General features: G+C 62.6%; 1 protein-coding gene across 3 annotated transcripts; it reads right to left on the bottom strand.

The window, feature by feature from the left end:
- Nucleotides 1–1,379: 1,379 nt before the first annotated feature.
- On the bottom strand, nucleotides 1,380–12,687 carry SLC25A29 (solute carrier family 25 member 29). 3 transcript variants are annotated; one of them, XM_062181281.1, is made up of 4 exons: nucleotides 12,106–12,234; nucleotides 7,394–7,437; nucleotides 3,004–3,087; nucleotides 1,380–2,789 (listed from the first exon to the last, which is right to left on the bottom strand). In XM_062181281.1, exons 1-4 carry the CDS (start codon nucleotides 12,137–12,139, stop codon nucleotides 2,067–2,069), a joined length of 885 nt encoding a protein of 294 aa, XP_062037265.1. In that variant the 5' UTR covers nucleotides 12,140–12,234; the 3' UTR covers nucleotides 1,380–2,066. The 3 variants fall into 3 exon arrangements, with proteins under 3 accessions (XP_062037265.1, XP_062037264.1, XP_062037263.1); XM_062181280.1 differs by having other exon boundaries at nucleotides 3,004–5,155; nucleotides 12,106–12,147; XM_062181279.1 differs by lacking the exon at nucleotides 12,106–12,234 and adding an exon at nucleotides 12,628–12,687 and having other exon boundaries at nucleotides 3,004–7,437.
- Between the last annotated feature and the right edge of the window lie 3,108 nt (nucleotides 12,688–15,795).

The following is a 15,795-nucleotide window of genomic DNA, read 5'->3' as shown; positions in this document are numbered from 1 at the left end:
CCCACCTGTTCTCAGCGTTTAATGGTCAGCTCTCAGGGAGGGGTGGGGACTCCGTTCCCGATGACCGTCTGTCATCTGGCTCCACCGTGGCCAGTTTCGAGGTGCCCACGTTGGGCCCCAGCTGGGCAGTGCTGAGCACCCCGTTGCTCTGTGACCTCACTCTGCGCTTGCTGTCCCACCAGGTCACCTGGAGCAGCCCCAGCGGGAGCGAGCCTGCACACACATCTTTGCCCAAATCAAGTTCTGGGGTTACGTTGGGGCCTCACTGGAGAGACCAGGGTGACTGGTGATGGGGACGTTGAGGGCTCTGTGACAGCCACAGCTCCCCAACCCCGGCACAGGGGAGCCCTGTGCTCCGTGGTGGGTTTGTCATTATTTTAATTAATTAATTAGGAAGGCACAGCAACAAAGAGAGGGAGAGAGAGAGGTCTTCCATCTGCTGGTTCACTCCCCCGAATGGCTGTAATGGCCAGGATGGGCCAAGCAGAACCCAGAGCCAGGAACTCCCATCTAGGCCTCCCGTGTGGGAGGCAGGCACCCAAACACTTGGGCCATCATCCACTGCCTTCCCAGGATTCAAACCAGCACTCGGATATGGGATACAGTGGCTTAACGCACGCGCCACAATGCTGGCCCCTCCAATTCTTTTTATTTCAAGGGCAAACACACAGAGGTCTTCATTTGCTGGTTCACTCCCTGGATACCTGAAATAGCCAGAGCTGGGCCAGGCCAAAGCCAGGAACTCCATGTGGGTGTCACCTGCTGCCTCCCAGGATGCATATTGGCAAGAAGCGGGAATCAGAAGTGGGGCTTGGGATTCGAACCCAGGCACTCTGATACGGGATGAAGGGGTCCAGGCAGCACCTTAACCACTACGCCGAACGCCAGCCTCCACATGCAGACATGAGGGCTGGGACATGAATGGGCACAGGGGTGGAGGAGCTGGGAGCCCTCCAGGAAGCACAGTGACTCCAGTCTCGCCCCCTCCCTGCCCCTGCCGGCGGGCGGGAAGGACAGCCGATCCAGGGCTGACTCCCGGAGACTGAGCGGGCCTGGGGGTGGGGTGTGCCGTGGAACCCCTTTGGCCTCGTCCAGGAAGGCCTCACTGACCTGCACAGGGCAGCGGTCATTCGGACTGCAGGAGGCGGCTTCCAGGCCCGGATGGAGGCCTCCCAGGGGCACTGCTGGACACTGGCGCTGGACACCTCGCTTCACACTCACAGCTCCATCAGCCCACCTGCAGGCAAGGCGACCGAGACACTGGATGTATCCGGAACCCTGCCCCAAGCCTGTGGGGCTGAAGGCTCACAGGCCACTTCCTCCTGGATGAGGGTGGGGAACAAACCCCTTCTCCCATAGACAAGCCTCAGCCTCTTAAAAATCCAGAGTCCTTTATTTCTTCCAAGGTTCCTGTACAATGGCCAAGGCCAGAGCTGGGCACAGAGCTTATGGCACTCCCCAGCCTGGAGGGGCCCCAACCGGCCACACCTGTGCCCACCATCAGCCCCTCGCTGCCCGGGAAACACACCATCTGCCAGCCACAGAAGGAATGGAAAGGAACGGACCTTGGGCGTCTCTGGCCTTAGTTCCAGCCCACACCGTTCCCTGCTGGGCCCTCTGTGGACCCTGGGGAGCGCTGGCTGGCTCCTGGGCCAGCGACCCAGACCCCAGCTGACTGAGGTCCCCATTCCACAGAAAGGCAGTCTGAGGTCCAGAGGTGCAGGGCCTTCCATGTGCCACAGCCGAACAACCTAGCGGTGACTTCCTGGTGAGGCCCAGGCCACGGGAAAGCCAGGCGCTGAGACACACAGGTAGAAGATGCGCACCAAGAGGCTCTCCAGGCTGCCCTCTGTCCCCAGCAGAGCCCAGAGGTGTCTGTGGGGCTGGGGAAGACGGGGCGTTCCGCATGCCCGAGAAGCCCGCAGCAGGACATCACAGCTGGCTGGGTTTCCAGCGGACCCCTAGTAGCAGTCCCAGGCCAGGGCACCGCACAGGCATATCCCTGACGTCGTGTCCATCCTAGTGACGTCCCCAGCCCGGTACGATGCGGCCCAAGGCTGGTGGCTTCACAGGCTGGAGGGCTGGGCCAGTGCCGGCCCCGCGGAGGTGGCCTCGGGGCCGCGCGCGTAGCTCAGCACCACGGTGACGGTGGCGAAGGTGGCAGCGTTGACGGGAAAGGCACGCAGCAGCGTGGAGGCCAGGCCCCGCGTGAACACGCGCCAGCCCTCGGCCTGGTAGCTCTGGCGCGCGCAGTCCAGCATGCCGCGGTAGCGTGGGGCGCCCCGCACCCCGTCGGCCTGCAGCCGCGACTTGACCACGTCCACGGGGTAGGTGGAGAGCCAGGACGCCATGCCCGACACGCCGCCCGCCAGCAGCAGCTTGGGCACCAGCAGGGGCTCGCCGGGCTCGCAGCCGAGCGCGCGCGTGAGGACGTCGTACGCGAGGAAGTAGACGCCGAAGCTGGGTGTCTCGCGCAGCAGCGTGGACGCCATGCCTCGGTTGACGCCGCGCAGGCCCTCGCGCCGGTAGATCTGCGCCAGGCAGTCCAGGGAGCCCTTGTAGGTGCGCGCCGGGCCCGCGCCCTGCAGCTGCAGCCGCGTCTTGGCCAGCTCCATCGGGCAGCAGATGACGCACTGGATGGCGCCCGCCGCCGCGCCGGCCAGGAACTGGTTCAGTGGGGTGTCTTGGCCCAGCGCCCGTAGTGTGTTCCCCTGCACGCCGAACACAAGCGCGTTGATGAAGGTGAGCCCCATGAGGGGCGAGCCCAGGCCCTTATACAGGCCCAGCACCTGCGGAGCAGAGGAGAGGCCATCAGCGCTTGCCGGGCGCGTTCCGGGCGGGGGTAGGGGCAACCCCAACCCACCCAGGGGCTCCCAAGAACCAAACCACAGGCCACCATGGGAGGCCCTGGCATTCCGGTCCCCAGCCGTCACCCTGACAGCTGCTTTGCCAGCTCTGTGGCCTGGGGTGGGGGTGGGGGCACCTGACCTCCCAGCCACTCACGCTCTCCTGCTTGACGATGGTCTGGAAGCAGTGCAAGGTCCCGCGGTACCGGGGCTTCTCCGTGCTCTGCACCTGCAGCCGCACCTGCAAGGGTGGGGCCCAGTGAGAGGCAGGCGAGCCCAGAGCCAGAACACCCACTCCCCTGCCCTGGGGGAGGCCCAAGGCAGGCCGCATCAGGAAGGGAGCCTGCAGCTTCCTGCGGCTCTTGGAATTTCGGGGTGGGGCAGGGCCAGGAGTCCATGCCTCATCAGGAGGGGTGCTTGTGGGCAAACAGCTAGGGACAACCAGCTGTAGACAGGGGTCCCCAAAATCTCAGGTGGTTGAGGCGAAGCCTCCTGTTTCTACCATCACTGCACGCTGCACTCCAGGGACACAAACTACCTCCCAGAACCAACCGGCTGTGCAAGGGACACCTGTCATCCTGCCGAGTGGCCAGCGTCCCAAACCAGGGCTGAGGCCAGAGGGGGCTCCTGAGCTAACATCCCATCACTGTCCACACCAGGTGCCAGGTGTCACAGGCCTCGAGCCTCGGCTCCATGGGACTCGCTGACTTTCGCCCAGTGGCCCCTTATGGAAGGGAGGGTCAAGGCGCTGTCAACCAGGAGCTTATCTCTGCCCTTGAGAGGCAGGCCCCACAGCTGCGGGGCAGGAGGGACGGGGCCTGAACTGGGAATCTGCCTCGCGGGGCTAAGCTCGGTCAAGTCACACCCCCAGGAGCTGCCCTCCCACTATTACAGCCAGGGCCACAGCGGGTGGGCAGCACGGGCAGGGAGCGGGGGGCCTCTGCATTCATCTCTTCTGGGCATCGGGACCACCCGCCCAGGTGGGTGCCATTTCCAAGGAGGCTGGCTGACATTCTGCAGGGTGGCCTCAGCTGCCCGATGTCTCCAGGGACACAAGTGGTCGTGCTGGCCAGGGAGCACCCTGACAGGGAATGGGGACTTCTTCGGCCTGGGAGTGGGAGCCTCTGCCACGTCCCTCCACCAGGACAGGTGGACCCTCTGCTGGCAAGTGCACTTACAAGAAAAAAAAAAGGGTGGGGGGCGGCGCTGTGGCGCAGTGGGTTAAAGCCCTGGCCCGAAGCACCGGCATCCCATACGGGCACCCGTTCTAGTCCTGGCTGCCCCTCTTCCGATCCAGCCCTCTGCTATGGCCTGGGAAAGCAGTAGAAGATGGCCCAAGTCCTTGGGCCCCTGCACCCACATGGGAGACCTGGAAGAAGCTCCTGGCTCTGGATCAGCACAGCTCCAGCCGTTGCGGCCATCTGGGGAATGAACCATCAGATGGAAGACCTCTCTCTCTCTCTCTCTCTCTGCCTCTCCTCTCTCTGTGTCTTTCAAATAAATAAATAAATCTTAAAAAAAAAAAAAAATGACTCATTGGGAAAAAACACCATCTGCACACAGGGACCTCAACAACTCGAAGCCTCCGCTGCCCCGCCCCTGCCAGGACCCGGCAGGAGAGGGTGTGTAACGTCTGACACCACGAGCTCTGGCCCAGGTGCCTGTGACCAGGTGCCTGTGACGTGAGGTCTCTCTCTCTCCCTTCAGCGTTCTGGGGGGGGGGTCAGGTCCTCCCGCGGCCCCCGACCCTGGCGCCGAGAGGGCTGTGCTGGCAGAAGTAGGTGGGGCTTCCGGTGGCGTCCCTTGGGCTCTGCAGGTCAGGCAAGGCTCGGGAACGGCAGGTCTGGTCAGCTCAGCCCCTCAGCCGGAGCGGCCAGAGGCCCATGCCACTCTGTCTGCCCCTCAGGTCTGTGAGGGGCCCTCGCTGCCCAGGAGTCCAGGTGTGACACGTGGCCGAGTGGCTCCAGTCCCACGACGCCTGGATCTGAGGTTGTCAGTGTTCGGGGCGACAAGGTCTTCTCCAAGGACTCGTGCCGAGGCTGGGTCCACCCCAGGAAAACGGTCACTTGCACATGAGCCCAGGAGCCTTGGAGCCCCCACAGGGCCGGGGGACGGGGAGGGAGTGGGGGCAGAGTTTCTCCAGCAGGACCTGTGCTGGGCCTGCGCCGTGGCTGAGGCGGGGCGGGGTCTGGGCGGGCAGGACGGCGAGGACGGAGGTTCACCTGGTCTGTACTTACTAGTGCTCTCCGGGCAGAGGCTTATGCTCATCTACAACAAAGTTACACTTTGGCTATGCATGGAGGCAGCCCCTAGCTCAGAAAGTAAAGGCGGTTAAAGCAGCACAAAATTTCAACATCACATCCAGGCGCCGAGCCCCTGCCGCCAGCCCCCCACCGCCCTGTCCCCTCCCCTGCCCAGGGGCAGCGAAGCCCAGATTACCGCAGGCCCGGTGCAGCAAGACATAGAGCTACCTTCAGCCAGAAACACGGAAGGCAGCCGAGCCCAGGGACCGTGGGGGGGACCCAGATCGGGGATTCCTGCAGGCTCGGGGGCCCAGAGGGACCAAGTGCAGATGTGAGAACCGTGGACGGGCACCAAACACGGGTGTCCCTAACGTATTGCACAGGACAGCTCCAACTGTGTGAAGGGTGGAAGTGAGCAAGGCGACCCCCGGAGAGGGAAGCTGGGGCAGTACAGGCTGGGAGTTGGGCCCAGGAGCTGGGTCGAGGAGCGGGGGCTGTTTCCCAGTGAAATCCTGAACAGGGGTCGGAGGAGGGATACATGAGCCACTGGCTTTCCAGAACCAGTTTATGCACCTCTATTACAAGGCCAAGATTTAAAAAAACAAAAAAACAAAAAACCCTATACTACTTTTATAATAGAAAGCCAGCCCCCAGCGTGTACAGACCTAACGCCCACCCATTCTGAACTTCCTATGCCTGGCACGCGCTGTGCGGGTGGGTGCAGGAGGCAGCGCACGAAGTGGGATGGCGGAGTTGTCTGGGGCAAGGAGATCGCTGGCTTTTCCACATTTCCCAGTTTCCTCTTCCTGGGAACGTTCGACTGTGACAACAGCCAGTGGCCAGCAGAACACTAGCACTGCTGGGGACAGGCTTCTGTTAAAGCCCGCGGGGGGGCACCGCACAGCAGGACAGGCTGCCCACAAGCTGCCCAGGTTCGCCCAGATGCCATCCTGGTGGCCATCCCAGAGGTGCCAGGGAGGTGGAGTTCGGGGGCTCGAACCCAGAGCGGTGGGAAGTGCACCTGACTCACGGGCCTGTCCAAGGGGCTTGTGAGCCCGCAGCAGGCTCGGACAGGCCCGGCCTCTGCCAAGCCCAGGTACCTGGCGGGACACAGCCTCAAGACGGAAGTGCAGTGTGGGTGGGCGCAGGCAGGCCGTCGTGGCAGCCTCACGGGGTGGCCTGGCCAGAGCCATCCCTGCTTCCCAAGGAGGCCTCTTCCCCACGGGGTGCTCCTCAGAGCCGGCATTAGTCCGACACCGAACACGCTACAAACAGTTCACGAAAATGGAATTAAAGGCAAAGCTTATTTTGGTGCAAAAAAACTTTTGAAATCCAGGTACACACGGGGCCTTCAAAAAGATCATAAATAAATAATGTGTATTCTGAGAAAGCTATGCATGGAATTCAATATTTTTTGCAACAAAATAGAACTGTCTTTTAATCCCATTGCTCACTTGTAAAGCACCTGGTACTGGTACTGCACACACAGTGTGGGGGGCGCCCTTGGGATCTCACGCCCCTCCAGCTTTGCAGAACACTTGGGCCCAGAGGTACAGTCAGCGGGCCAAGGTCATGTGGCCACCCAGCAGGAGCTGGACCTGCTCGAGGCCCAGGCAGAACGTTTTAAAGTCAGAGCCAGAGCTTAAGGCCAGGCCTCACGGCTGCACTGCGAGAAAGGCCAGCCCTCGGCGAACAAGGCCACCTGGGTTCACTGAGAAACAGTGGGCACACAGGATGGCTCGCCTCCAGCTCTGCCCTCACCCATGGGAAGGTGCCAAGCGCAGGGCCACCCGCCCGGCCGCCCGCAGGGAAAGTGGCAAGGAAAGCCCTGGCTGAGTGAGGAGCATAAGGCGCAGCCAGGACCTGGGAAGCCGCGGCTGGAGGACAGCTTTCCTGGGGCGGCCCGCCCGCCCGTGTGTGTGTGTCGGAGGGCGTGCAGGCCCACAACACCGGCCGGAGCCAGGGCCGTCACCCAGGTGCAGAGCGGCGCTCGCCACGGCTCTGGGAAGTTCACGTAGTGGCAAAGCCCGACACGCTTGTAGCTTTCCTCTCTCGCCTGCTCTTTCAAGGAAGCGTTTGGGGCAGTTGTGGGGGAGAGGAAGAGCTCCCTGCAGTGGCCACGCCCAAGAGTGCACGTGGCCGTGAGCCCACTGCTGGGAGGGGGGAGGACAAAGGCTCAGGGCAGGTTCCGCCCCCAGGCACCCTGGAGAGCTCCCCTTCCACCTTCCTCAGACACTGAGGCCGCCCCTCACCCTGCAGGCCGCGCCCAGGTGGCAGAGGCTGAAGCGGGGAGCAGAGACTCACCTTGACTGTGTCAAACGGGTGTCCCACAAGCACGCCTGCCACACCTGCAGGAGGAAAGGGGCCCCCGTGAGCTGGAGGCCATGGAGCCACGTGGCAGCGGAGGGTTGGGGATGGGGACACTGACCAGGCTGCCCTTGGGCCCTGGGCACACCCCATGCCCTCCTGCAGCCTTCACGTCCAGTGAGGTGTGGGGGCGGGGGGAGAGCGGGAGTCCCCAGGTCAAGCCAGCATCTGTCCAACTCAAAGCTGGGCCCCTTTGTCTCCGCTGCTGCTCAGAGACCCCGTCCCCTAGGGGCCGGCACACACCCCTTCTGCCATGTCCCCCTGCTCCACACACCTCCTGGCATCGGCCTTGGGGTCAGACCCTCAGACTGGACCCCTCCCTCTGCCCCTCGGCACTCACCCCTGTCTCTGAACCTCACTCCCCACCCTGCAAAGGTCTCCACCATCTGCTCTCTGTCCCTCTGCTGAAGTTCACTGTTAAGGCTGGTGGTATCTATGGGTAATTTAAACAGCTACCTTCTTTTTTTTTTTTTTTTTTTAATTTATTTGAAACGCAGAGTTGCAGAGAGAGAGAGAGGTTTTCCATCTACTGGTTCACTCCCCAGATGGCTGCCAGGCCAAAGCCAAGAGCCAGAAGCTTCTTCCAGGTCTCCCACGTTGGTGTGGGGGCCCAAGGGCTTGGGCCATCCTCTACTGCTTTCCCAGGCCATTGGCAGGGAGCCGGATAGGAAGTGGAGCGGCTGGGACTGGAACGGGCGCCCATAAGGAATGCCGGCATCCCAGGCAGCAGCTTTCCCCGCTGTGCCACAGCACCGGTCCCTGAGATTTCTAGAGTCCCTGACCCCCGTGCCAGGAAAGGCCACCTTGCAGGTCCCTATCCAGCCCAGAGGGGGACAGCCAAGGGGGAGGGACTGTCACAGGGCAGGGGCCGGCCTGTCCATCAGGAGGGGAGGTTTTATTTTGTGCAGCTTTATAATTTCCTGCACAAGACAGTTAACAGTATATACCTGCGGGTTACTGTTCTCAGTGCTACACACTAAGTCTCCCACTTGTATATCTGTTAGGGGTCTACAAACCCATTTCACAGATGAGGGAAGCAAAGCAGAGAAGGGGTATGCTCACATGATGGCGATGAGTGATGGCCTCAGAGTCCGCTCCCGCTCCACTCAGCTGACACCCAAGGGTTGACAGTGGCTACTGCTAACTGCCTTCCCATAATGCTTTGCACCTTAAAACCTACTCTGAGAACCAGGCGTGAGGATGCTGGCTGAGGTGGCCCTTGTCCCACATCCGGGACATCGGCCCTGGCCCCTGACTGCTGCTACTGCAGTCCCTGCCACCCGCATGGGAGACCCGGGTGAGTTCAAGCTCCTGGCTTCGTCCCCACCCAGCCTTGGCACCGCAGGGATCCTGCTCTCCGTGGAATCAAGAGTAAGCAGGCCACTGGGTTAAACCTGTGACGCCAGCACTTAGAGCACTGACAAGGCCCAGCTGCTCTGCTTCCCGGTCGGTTCCCTGCTCATAAGCCAGGAAAAGCAGCAAAAATAAATTCTGAAGACACCGATTCCGACACTGACTTTGCCACTTGTCCTTTCTCTCGGGTCGCAGGCGCGTGCTCTAGTTTTGTCCAACCCGTGGTTTGTTCGGAGACATGAAGCAGTGTCAGATTTCACTGAAACATTTAGCCAGCCCCCTGCCCCCGCCCGAGATTGACGAATTCACGTGACAGGCAGAGATCCAGGGAGACAGGGATCTTCCATCCATCCACAGTTTCACTCCTCAAACGGCCAGGTCTGGGCCAGGCTGAAGCCAGGAGCCAGGAACTCCACGTGGGTGGCAAGGACCCGCTGCCGTCCTAGGCACATTAGCAGGGCGCCGGCTAGGAAGCAGGGCAGCCAGGTCTCCAATTGGCACTCCAGTATGGGATGCCAGTGTTGCCCGCGGCAACTCGACCCACTGCACCACGATGCTGGCCTCCATTTCCTCATCCTATTTTTCCTTTTTTTTTGACAGGCAGAGTGGACAGTGAGAGAGTGAGAGTGAGAGAGACAGAGAGAAAGGTCTTCCTTTTTCGTTGGTTCACCCCCACAATGACCACTGCGGCCATCGCGCTGTGGCCGGTGCTCCGCACTGATCCTAAACCAGGTGCTTCTCCTGGTCTCCCATGGGGTGCAGGGCCCAAGCACTTGGGCCATCCTCCACTGCACCCCTGGGCCACAGCAGAGAGCTGGCCTGGAAGAGGAGCAACCGGGGCAGAATCTGGCGCCCCGACCGGGACTAGAACCCGGGGTGCCGGCGCCGCAGGCAGAGGATTAGCCTAGTGAGCTGCGGCGCTGGCCCTATTTTTCCTTTTTAGAGAGCTCGTTTTTCTCCCCGCTTCATTCCATGTGAATGATTTACATCTCTCCTTTCCTTCCCAAATTTTAGCCCTTCCGGGCAAATTACTGTTTATCCCACCTGCTTTCCATTGGCAAGTTCAGCCGAGGGTGCTTGCTGTTGCTGACACGTCAGTCCTTGTAACACCTGCCACTGACATTCACCCGTGAACCCTCGGAGACCTGGAGGTCCCGGCTTCCCCCTCTCCTCCCCTCTGGGGTCTCTAGGCCACCCCAGAGGCCACCCAGGAGGAAGCACCCTGGGAACACTCACCGCAGCCAGGCAGGAAGTGCAGGGGCTGGGAGCGGGACGGGAGGGGGCACCCCAGCAGCCCTTTCAGTCTGCAGGATCCCGCCCTCTGCGACCTGGGGAAACGTCCCTGTCCCTTGCTCATCACGCTCATGGTCCCGCTTCCTCCCATCTCTCTGGAGTGCCCAAGGTCACAGGTCGCTGAAATGACAGCCGTTGACCCATCTTCTGCCTGTCTTCCACCTGGGGTTTTGGCCGTCTGGGTTTCTTCCCGTAGAGACCACCATCTTCTGAACTTGAAACCTGAGCTCTAGAACCTCTTTTCTCAGGCTGCATCCGGATTCCTTGGGTTTTTAGTAACCTCCCACCTGCCTGCCTTCTCCCCCCAGCTGCGAGCCCCTCCCTCTCCCCAGCTTGGCTTCCTGTGGGGTGCATGGCCGCGCAGTGGGATTTAGTCCTAGTCCCTCTACACCTCCCGGGTCTGAGACCCGGAGCGGGTCCCCAGCTGACTTCCATCCTCATCCATCTAAAAGTCGCAGAGGCTGGGACACACCTGGGCCAGGATCTAGATGGTGGTCTGCGCAACAGCTGTGGCCTTAACCCAGGCCAGGACTTACTGGTGCGGACGGGGTGTCGCAGGTGGGTCCTGCATGAACAAGGAGTCAGTGGACACCAGCGCCTGGGGGAAGCCTGGGCTGATCCCTCCTGCAAGCTCGGGGCCTGTGCTACCGTGGTGCTCGCCTTGGCTGCGGTGAGCACACAGCCCTGCGCGGGGCCATGGGGACCCCCGCCATGCGGGCTCCTTTCCTTTGGATACAAGAGCCTGGAAGCGGGATCCTCTGGAGACACATGCTGCTATTTCTAGGTTTCTGAGGAATCTTTTAACTGGAATCAATCTCAATGTCCACCAATGGGTACATGGATGAAGGTGTTCATACACACAATGGAGTATTATTCAGCCAAACAACAGAATTATATCCTACCATTTGCAGGAAAATGGCTAGAACTGGAGGACATTATGCTAAGTCAGACACCGAAAGACAAGGGCCAGTGTTGTGGCCTAACGAACGGGTAAAGCCACAGCCTGCAATGCCCACATCCCATATGAGCACCGGTTCAAATCCCGGCAGCTCCACTTCCAAGCCAGCTCTCTACTAATGGCCTGGGAAAAGCAGCGGAAGATGGCCCAAGTGCTTGGACACCTGCCACCCACGTGGGGGACCCGGATGAAGCTCCTGGCTTCCGCCTGGCCCAGCTCTGACCATGGCAGCCATGTGGGGGGTGAACCAGCGGATGGAAGATCTCTGTCTCTTCCTTCCTGTAACTCTGACTTTCAAATAGAAAATTAAACTTAAAAAAAAAAAAAGGTTGCCCTGAACTCAGTGACCAGCAGTGGTGGGGGGCGGGGGCAGAGGGAGGCTGGATAAAGGGCACCTGCAGCACAGTGGGGGACCCCGGCCACAAAAGCCTACTAGGGGGCAGGCAGGCTGCGGCCATGCAGGAATGTAACCACCCTGACCGTGCGCTCGCCCATCTGCACTACCCCAGCTGGATGTACCGCCAGCACCGCCTAAGGGCCTCTTCGGCGTGCATCCCATGCAGGAACGCCAGGAAGAGCCACGCGGGACTCCACGGACACGCATAAGCAAAAGGAGAGCCCACCCGCCCCAGCAGCTGGGAAGGGGGCGTCGGCGGAGGCAGCAGGGGAGCGCCGAGGCCATGCCTCCGGCCCCGCGGGCACTCGCCCCCCCCCCCCCCGACCCCCGCCACAGGAGTCGCCTGGGCCCCCGTCCCGAGCAGCTAAGCCGGACTCCCAGCGAAAACCTGTCGGGCACGCCAACCAAAGGTCGAGCAGGGGCGCGCCCGGCCCCACCCCGCCGCCCCCCAGACACCCCAGGGCCAAGGCGTGACCACTGGTAGGTAGCCTTGGCCCCAGGATCGAGGAGGGCTGCTCCCGGACCTGCCTCGGCCCAGCCACAGAGCCGGCCCGAGGGGCTCTGGAGGCACCTGCCCCGCGCCCAGAGCGCCTGGAGCCCCCGCCCCGACGTCGACCTGCAGACTGCGGACCCCGGCCGCCTCCTTACCCCCGGCGCATCCAGCCAGGAAATCGAGCGCCATGGCCGGGCCCCCGGCGAGGCCGCCCTCCTGCTCCCGCAGCCCCTCGCCGTGCCGGTCGCCGTCGGGACCCCGGCCGGTCGTGTCGGGCGCGGCCTGGCCGCCGCCTCCCGGTGCGCAGGCACGGGCAAACGCGGCGCGGGGCGCGGCGGCCGGTGTGCGTGCCGGGCCCGTGCGCACCCAGCCGGCTGGCTCTCCCCGCGCCCGCCGCCTGCGGCCCCACACCTCGGGCTGCGCGCCCGCCCTGGGCCCGGCCGGCCGGCTCCGGGTGCGCAGCGCGAAGCCAATGGGCGGGCGAGGCGCGGACAACGCCCCGGCCCTGCGCGCCGCCGCCGCGCCCTATTGGCTGCGCGCGCCCGGCGGGCGGGGACGTGGCGGCGGCCGCGGAGGCGCCGCAGACAAAGAGTGTGCTTGGTGCGCCCGCCCGCGCCGCCTGCGCGGCCAAGCCCGGGAGCCGGGACCCGAGTTCGGATCCCGAAGGTGCCGCTGACCTTGGCGTCCTCAGCCACGGACGAGGGTCGCTGGAACCTTCTGGAGCCTGCAGGCCGGAGCGGCGCCGGCGGGGAAAGCCCTCGGGCAGTGTTTCTGGTGCCTGGGCAGAAGCGCGGGGCCCTGCGGGCGCCCGGGCGCTTAGGGCGGTGCCCTGGGTGCAGAGGAAGGAATTCTCAGTCGGCCGGAGCCCCGCGCCTTTCCGCGTGGAGCCAGTGTGGTTCCCGGGCGGAGCGGCCCAAGGGCCACGAGCGGGGTGCGGGGCGGCCCGGCGGAGGTGCAGTGAGCAGCGGCGCGGGAGCATGGCGGGACCTGAGGACGCTGCGGCCCCCGCAGGCGACCCCGCGGGCCGTGGGGAGGGCGAGGCTGGAGCCTCAGCATTCCCAGGCGCGGGCGGGGCCGGGGCTGCCGCCCTCCGAGGGGGTTCGCCAAGCCCCTGCTTCTGAATGGGGGCGGGGTGGCTGCGGGGCTAAGCTCCCCGCCGACGGGCCTGGGAGGGCCGTGGAGCCTGGCCCCGGTGCTTGGACCTCTGCCCCAAGGTGGCAGACCCGGAGGGAGCTCCTGGCTTCCGCTGGCCCAGCCCTGGCCATCGCAGCCATTTGGGGAGACGGAAGAGCAGGTCTCCCCCACCATGCTCTGCCTTTCAAAAAATTAATCTTTTTAAAGTTCTTGGAGAAATGCATATTATGAACAATCTAGACTATTTTAAAAACTTTTTAAACCAAAATAAACTTACCTTTCATTGTACCTTTCCACGAACTTTTTTTTTTGTTTGTTTTAATTTATTTATTTGAAAGTCAGAGTTACAGAGAGAAGGAGAAGCAGAGAGAGAGAGAGAGAGGTCTTCCATCCACTGGTTCACTCCCCAGATGGCCACAATGGCCGGAGCTGCAGCGATCTGAAGCCAGGAGCCAGGAGTTTCTTCCGGGTCTTCCACGTGGGTGCAAGGGCCCAAGGACTTGGGCCATCTTCTACTGCTTTCCCAGACCATAGCAGGGAGCTGGATAGGAAGTGGAGCAGCCGGGACTCAAACCGGCACCTAGAAGGGATGCCAGCACTGCAGGCAGCGGCTTTACCCGCTCCGCCACATCACCAGCCCCCCACGAGCTTTCTGAAGAACACCTCCCCTTACCGTAGGGTGGCCCAGGTGTGTGTGGCTGTGTCTGGGTGAGGGCTGGTGACACAGAAGCCAGAGGACACGTGTGCTGTCCTAGGTTTTTCTGGAGCTCGTGGGATCTAAGTAGCATGTTCGTTAAACAGACACCCAAGACTCCTGCTCCAGCGCTCGTGAGGCTGGTGGGCCCTGAACTAGGGGTCTGGAGGCCTGGGTTTGACTATCGCTGGCCTCTACCCCAGCTGGATACCTCGGGCGGCAGGTGTGGGGAAGGGGGTGCGGGCGGGTGGGCCCCGGGACCAGTCCAGAGCCACAGTGGGCAGGAGTGGGCTGTGGGGACACTCAGGTGAGGTGACCGAGCCCTCCTGGGGCCACCTGCATCCAGTGACTGAGCTGCCTGCAGTTAAGGTAATCCGCTCCCTGCAGCAGCCGGCCTGACCCGGGGCCTGAGTGGGGCCTGGCACACAGCAGGCACCGCGTGCTTCGCTTCGGCTTCAGAAAGCTCCCTGGCGGATGCCCTCGGAGCAGGGAGAACTTGGAGGTGGTGCGGGCTTGGGGGCAGCCCGTGCTCTGGCCAGGTTCTGTTACGTTTGGAGATGGGGTCCTGTGTGTGGGAACGGTGGAGGAGCAGGCCCTGGGCCCGGGAAGCACCCCAAGGGCAGGGCCTGCTGAAGGAGCTTGGGGGGCCTCCAGGAAGGGGTGACGACGGCAGGGCGTGTGCTACACTTAGCAAAGCCGCATCTCCCCCATGGCCTCACTCCGGTACATGGTGCTTGTTAGGAAAATGGCGCAGTCTTATCTATGGCGCGATCTACACCCTGATTTACATCCTAGGCCCTAGCCCCCGCCGCCATTTCTGGCAGCCAGGTGACCACGTGGCCCAGCCGCTGTGGTCAGGCTCTGCCCCATCACGATGGGATTCGCTGCTCCTGCTTCCCCGCCCGCCCTCCCCCAAAGTTTTAAAAGGCCCTGTTCCTGGACACGTGGCTCTCTCTCGTCTCTCTTCTCTCTCTTGCCCACTCTCTCTCTCCCCTCTCTCTCCTCTTTCTCTCTTTCTCTTCTTTCCCTCTTCGCCCCTTCCCTCCGGTCTGCTGGGTTTTCCCCAGTAAACCCTTTCCCTTACTCCGGTGTTTGGTGTGTTTTGTGACGGCCTAACGGTGCTGGGGCGCAGACAGGCAGGGGTCCCTGACCCTGTGGTGGCTGAGGGAAGGCCAGAAAGAGGGAAGAGGGTGTTGCCAAGTAAACGAATCCCGGATGCCCTCGTCCGGCGCGGCGTGCTTACGTCAGCCGTCAGCCGTTCAGAGCTTGTTTTGTTTCATTTCCTGGAGATAAAATTACAGCACGGAATGTGCTTTTCCAACCTCTGGTTCCTCGCAGTCCCTGACCCCCCTGGCAGGGGAGGCCGCCTTGCAGGCCCGCATCCAGCCCAGAGGGGGACAGCCAAGGGGGAGGGACTGTCACAGGGCGGGGGGCCGGCCGGCCCGTCGGGAGGGGAGGTTTGATTTTGCGCAGCTTTGTGATTTCCTACACAAGACAGACTCCGTGCAGAAAAGCCAGCAATGCCAGCGGGTCAGAAGGAGGAGGAAGTCTCCGGGCTCGCCACCCTGCAGTGTGCTGAGGTGAGCGGCGGGAGGCTGGGTGCCCCTGGGCTCAGAACGGGGAGCTGCGCTGGAGCTGGGAGGCTGAAGCGCCTGCTGGGTCAGGAGCAGGAGCGCAGGGCAGGGGCTGGGGCGAGCACAGGTGCGGACCGTGCTGGGAGCCACCTGAACAGGCGAGGCTGGGGCCGTCAGCGGGCTCTGCCTCACTCAGGGTAGAACCCAAACTCAGAGCCATGGCCTTCGAGGCCCATGGTGCCTGGCCACAGCCTCGCCTCTCACCTTCCAGCACTCCCACGCCTCTACACCAGGCTCCATGGCTCAGGGCCTTTGCGTCGGCTGCAGGTCCCTGCTCGGTGCTCAGCTCCTCAGAAGGGCTTGGCTGACCCTCTGCTGTGGTCCGAATGCCTGGGTGTCCCCCAAAAACCCTGACCCCCCACAGTGGGTGATGGCACTAAAAA

The sequence above is a fragment of the Lepus europaeus genome, chromosome 22 (assembly GCF_033115175.1).
Source record: "Lepus europaeus isolate LE1 chromosome 22, mLepTim1.pri, whole genome shotgun sequence".
In the NCBI taxonomy this organism is placed as follows: Eukaryota; Metazoa; Chordata; class Mammalia; order Lagomorpha; family Leporidae; genus Lepus; species Lepus europaeus.
Note: the sequence above shows the minus strand (reverse complement) of the source record. Positions and strands in the feature narration are given on the sequence as shown.

Excerpts from the sequence above, each read along its gene's own strand:
- SLC25A29 (XM_062181279.1), bottom strand. The coding sequence starts at position 3,177 with ATGCGGCCTGCCTTGGGCCTCCCCCAGGGCAGGGGAGTGGGTGTTCTG. Across the intron at positions 2,790-3,003 it reads CCATCGTCAAGCAGGAGAGC|GTGCTGGGCCTGTATAAGGG; the intron begins GTGAGTGGCTGG and ends TCTGCTCCGCAG.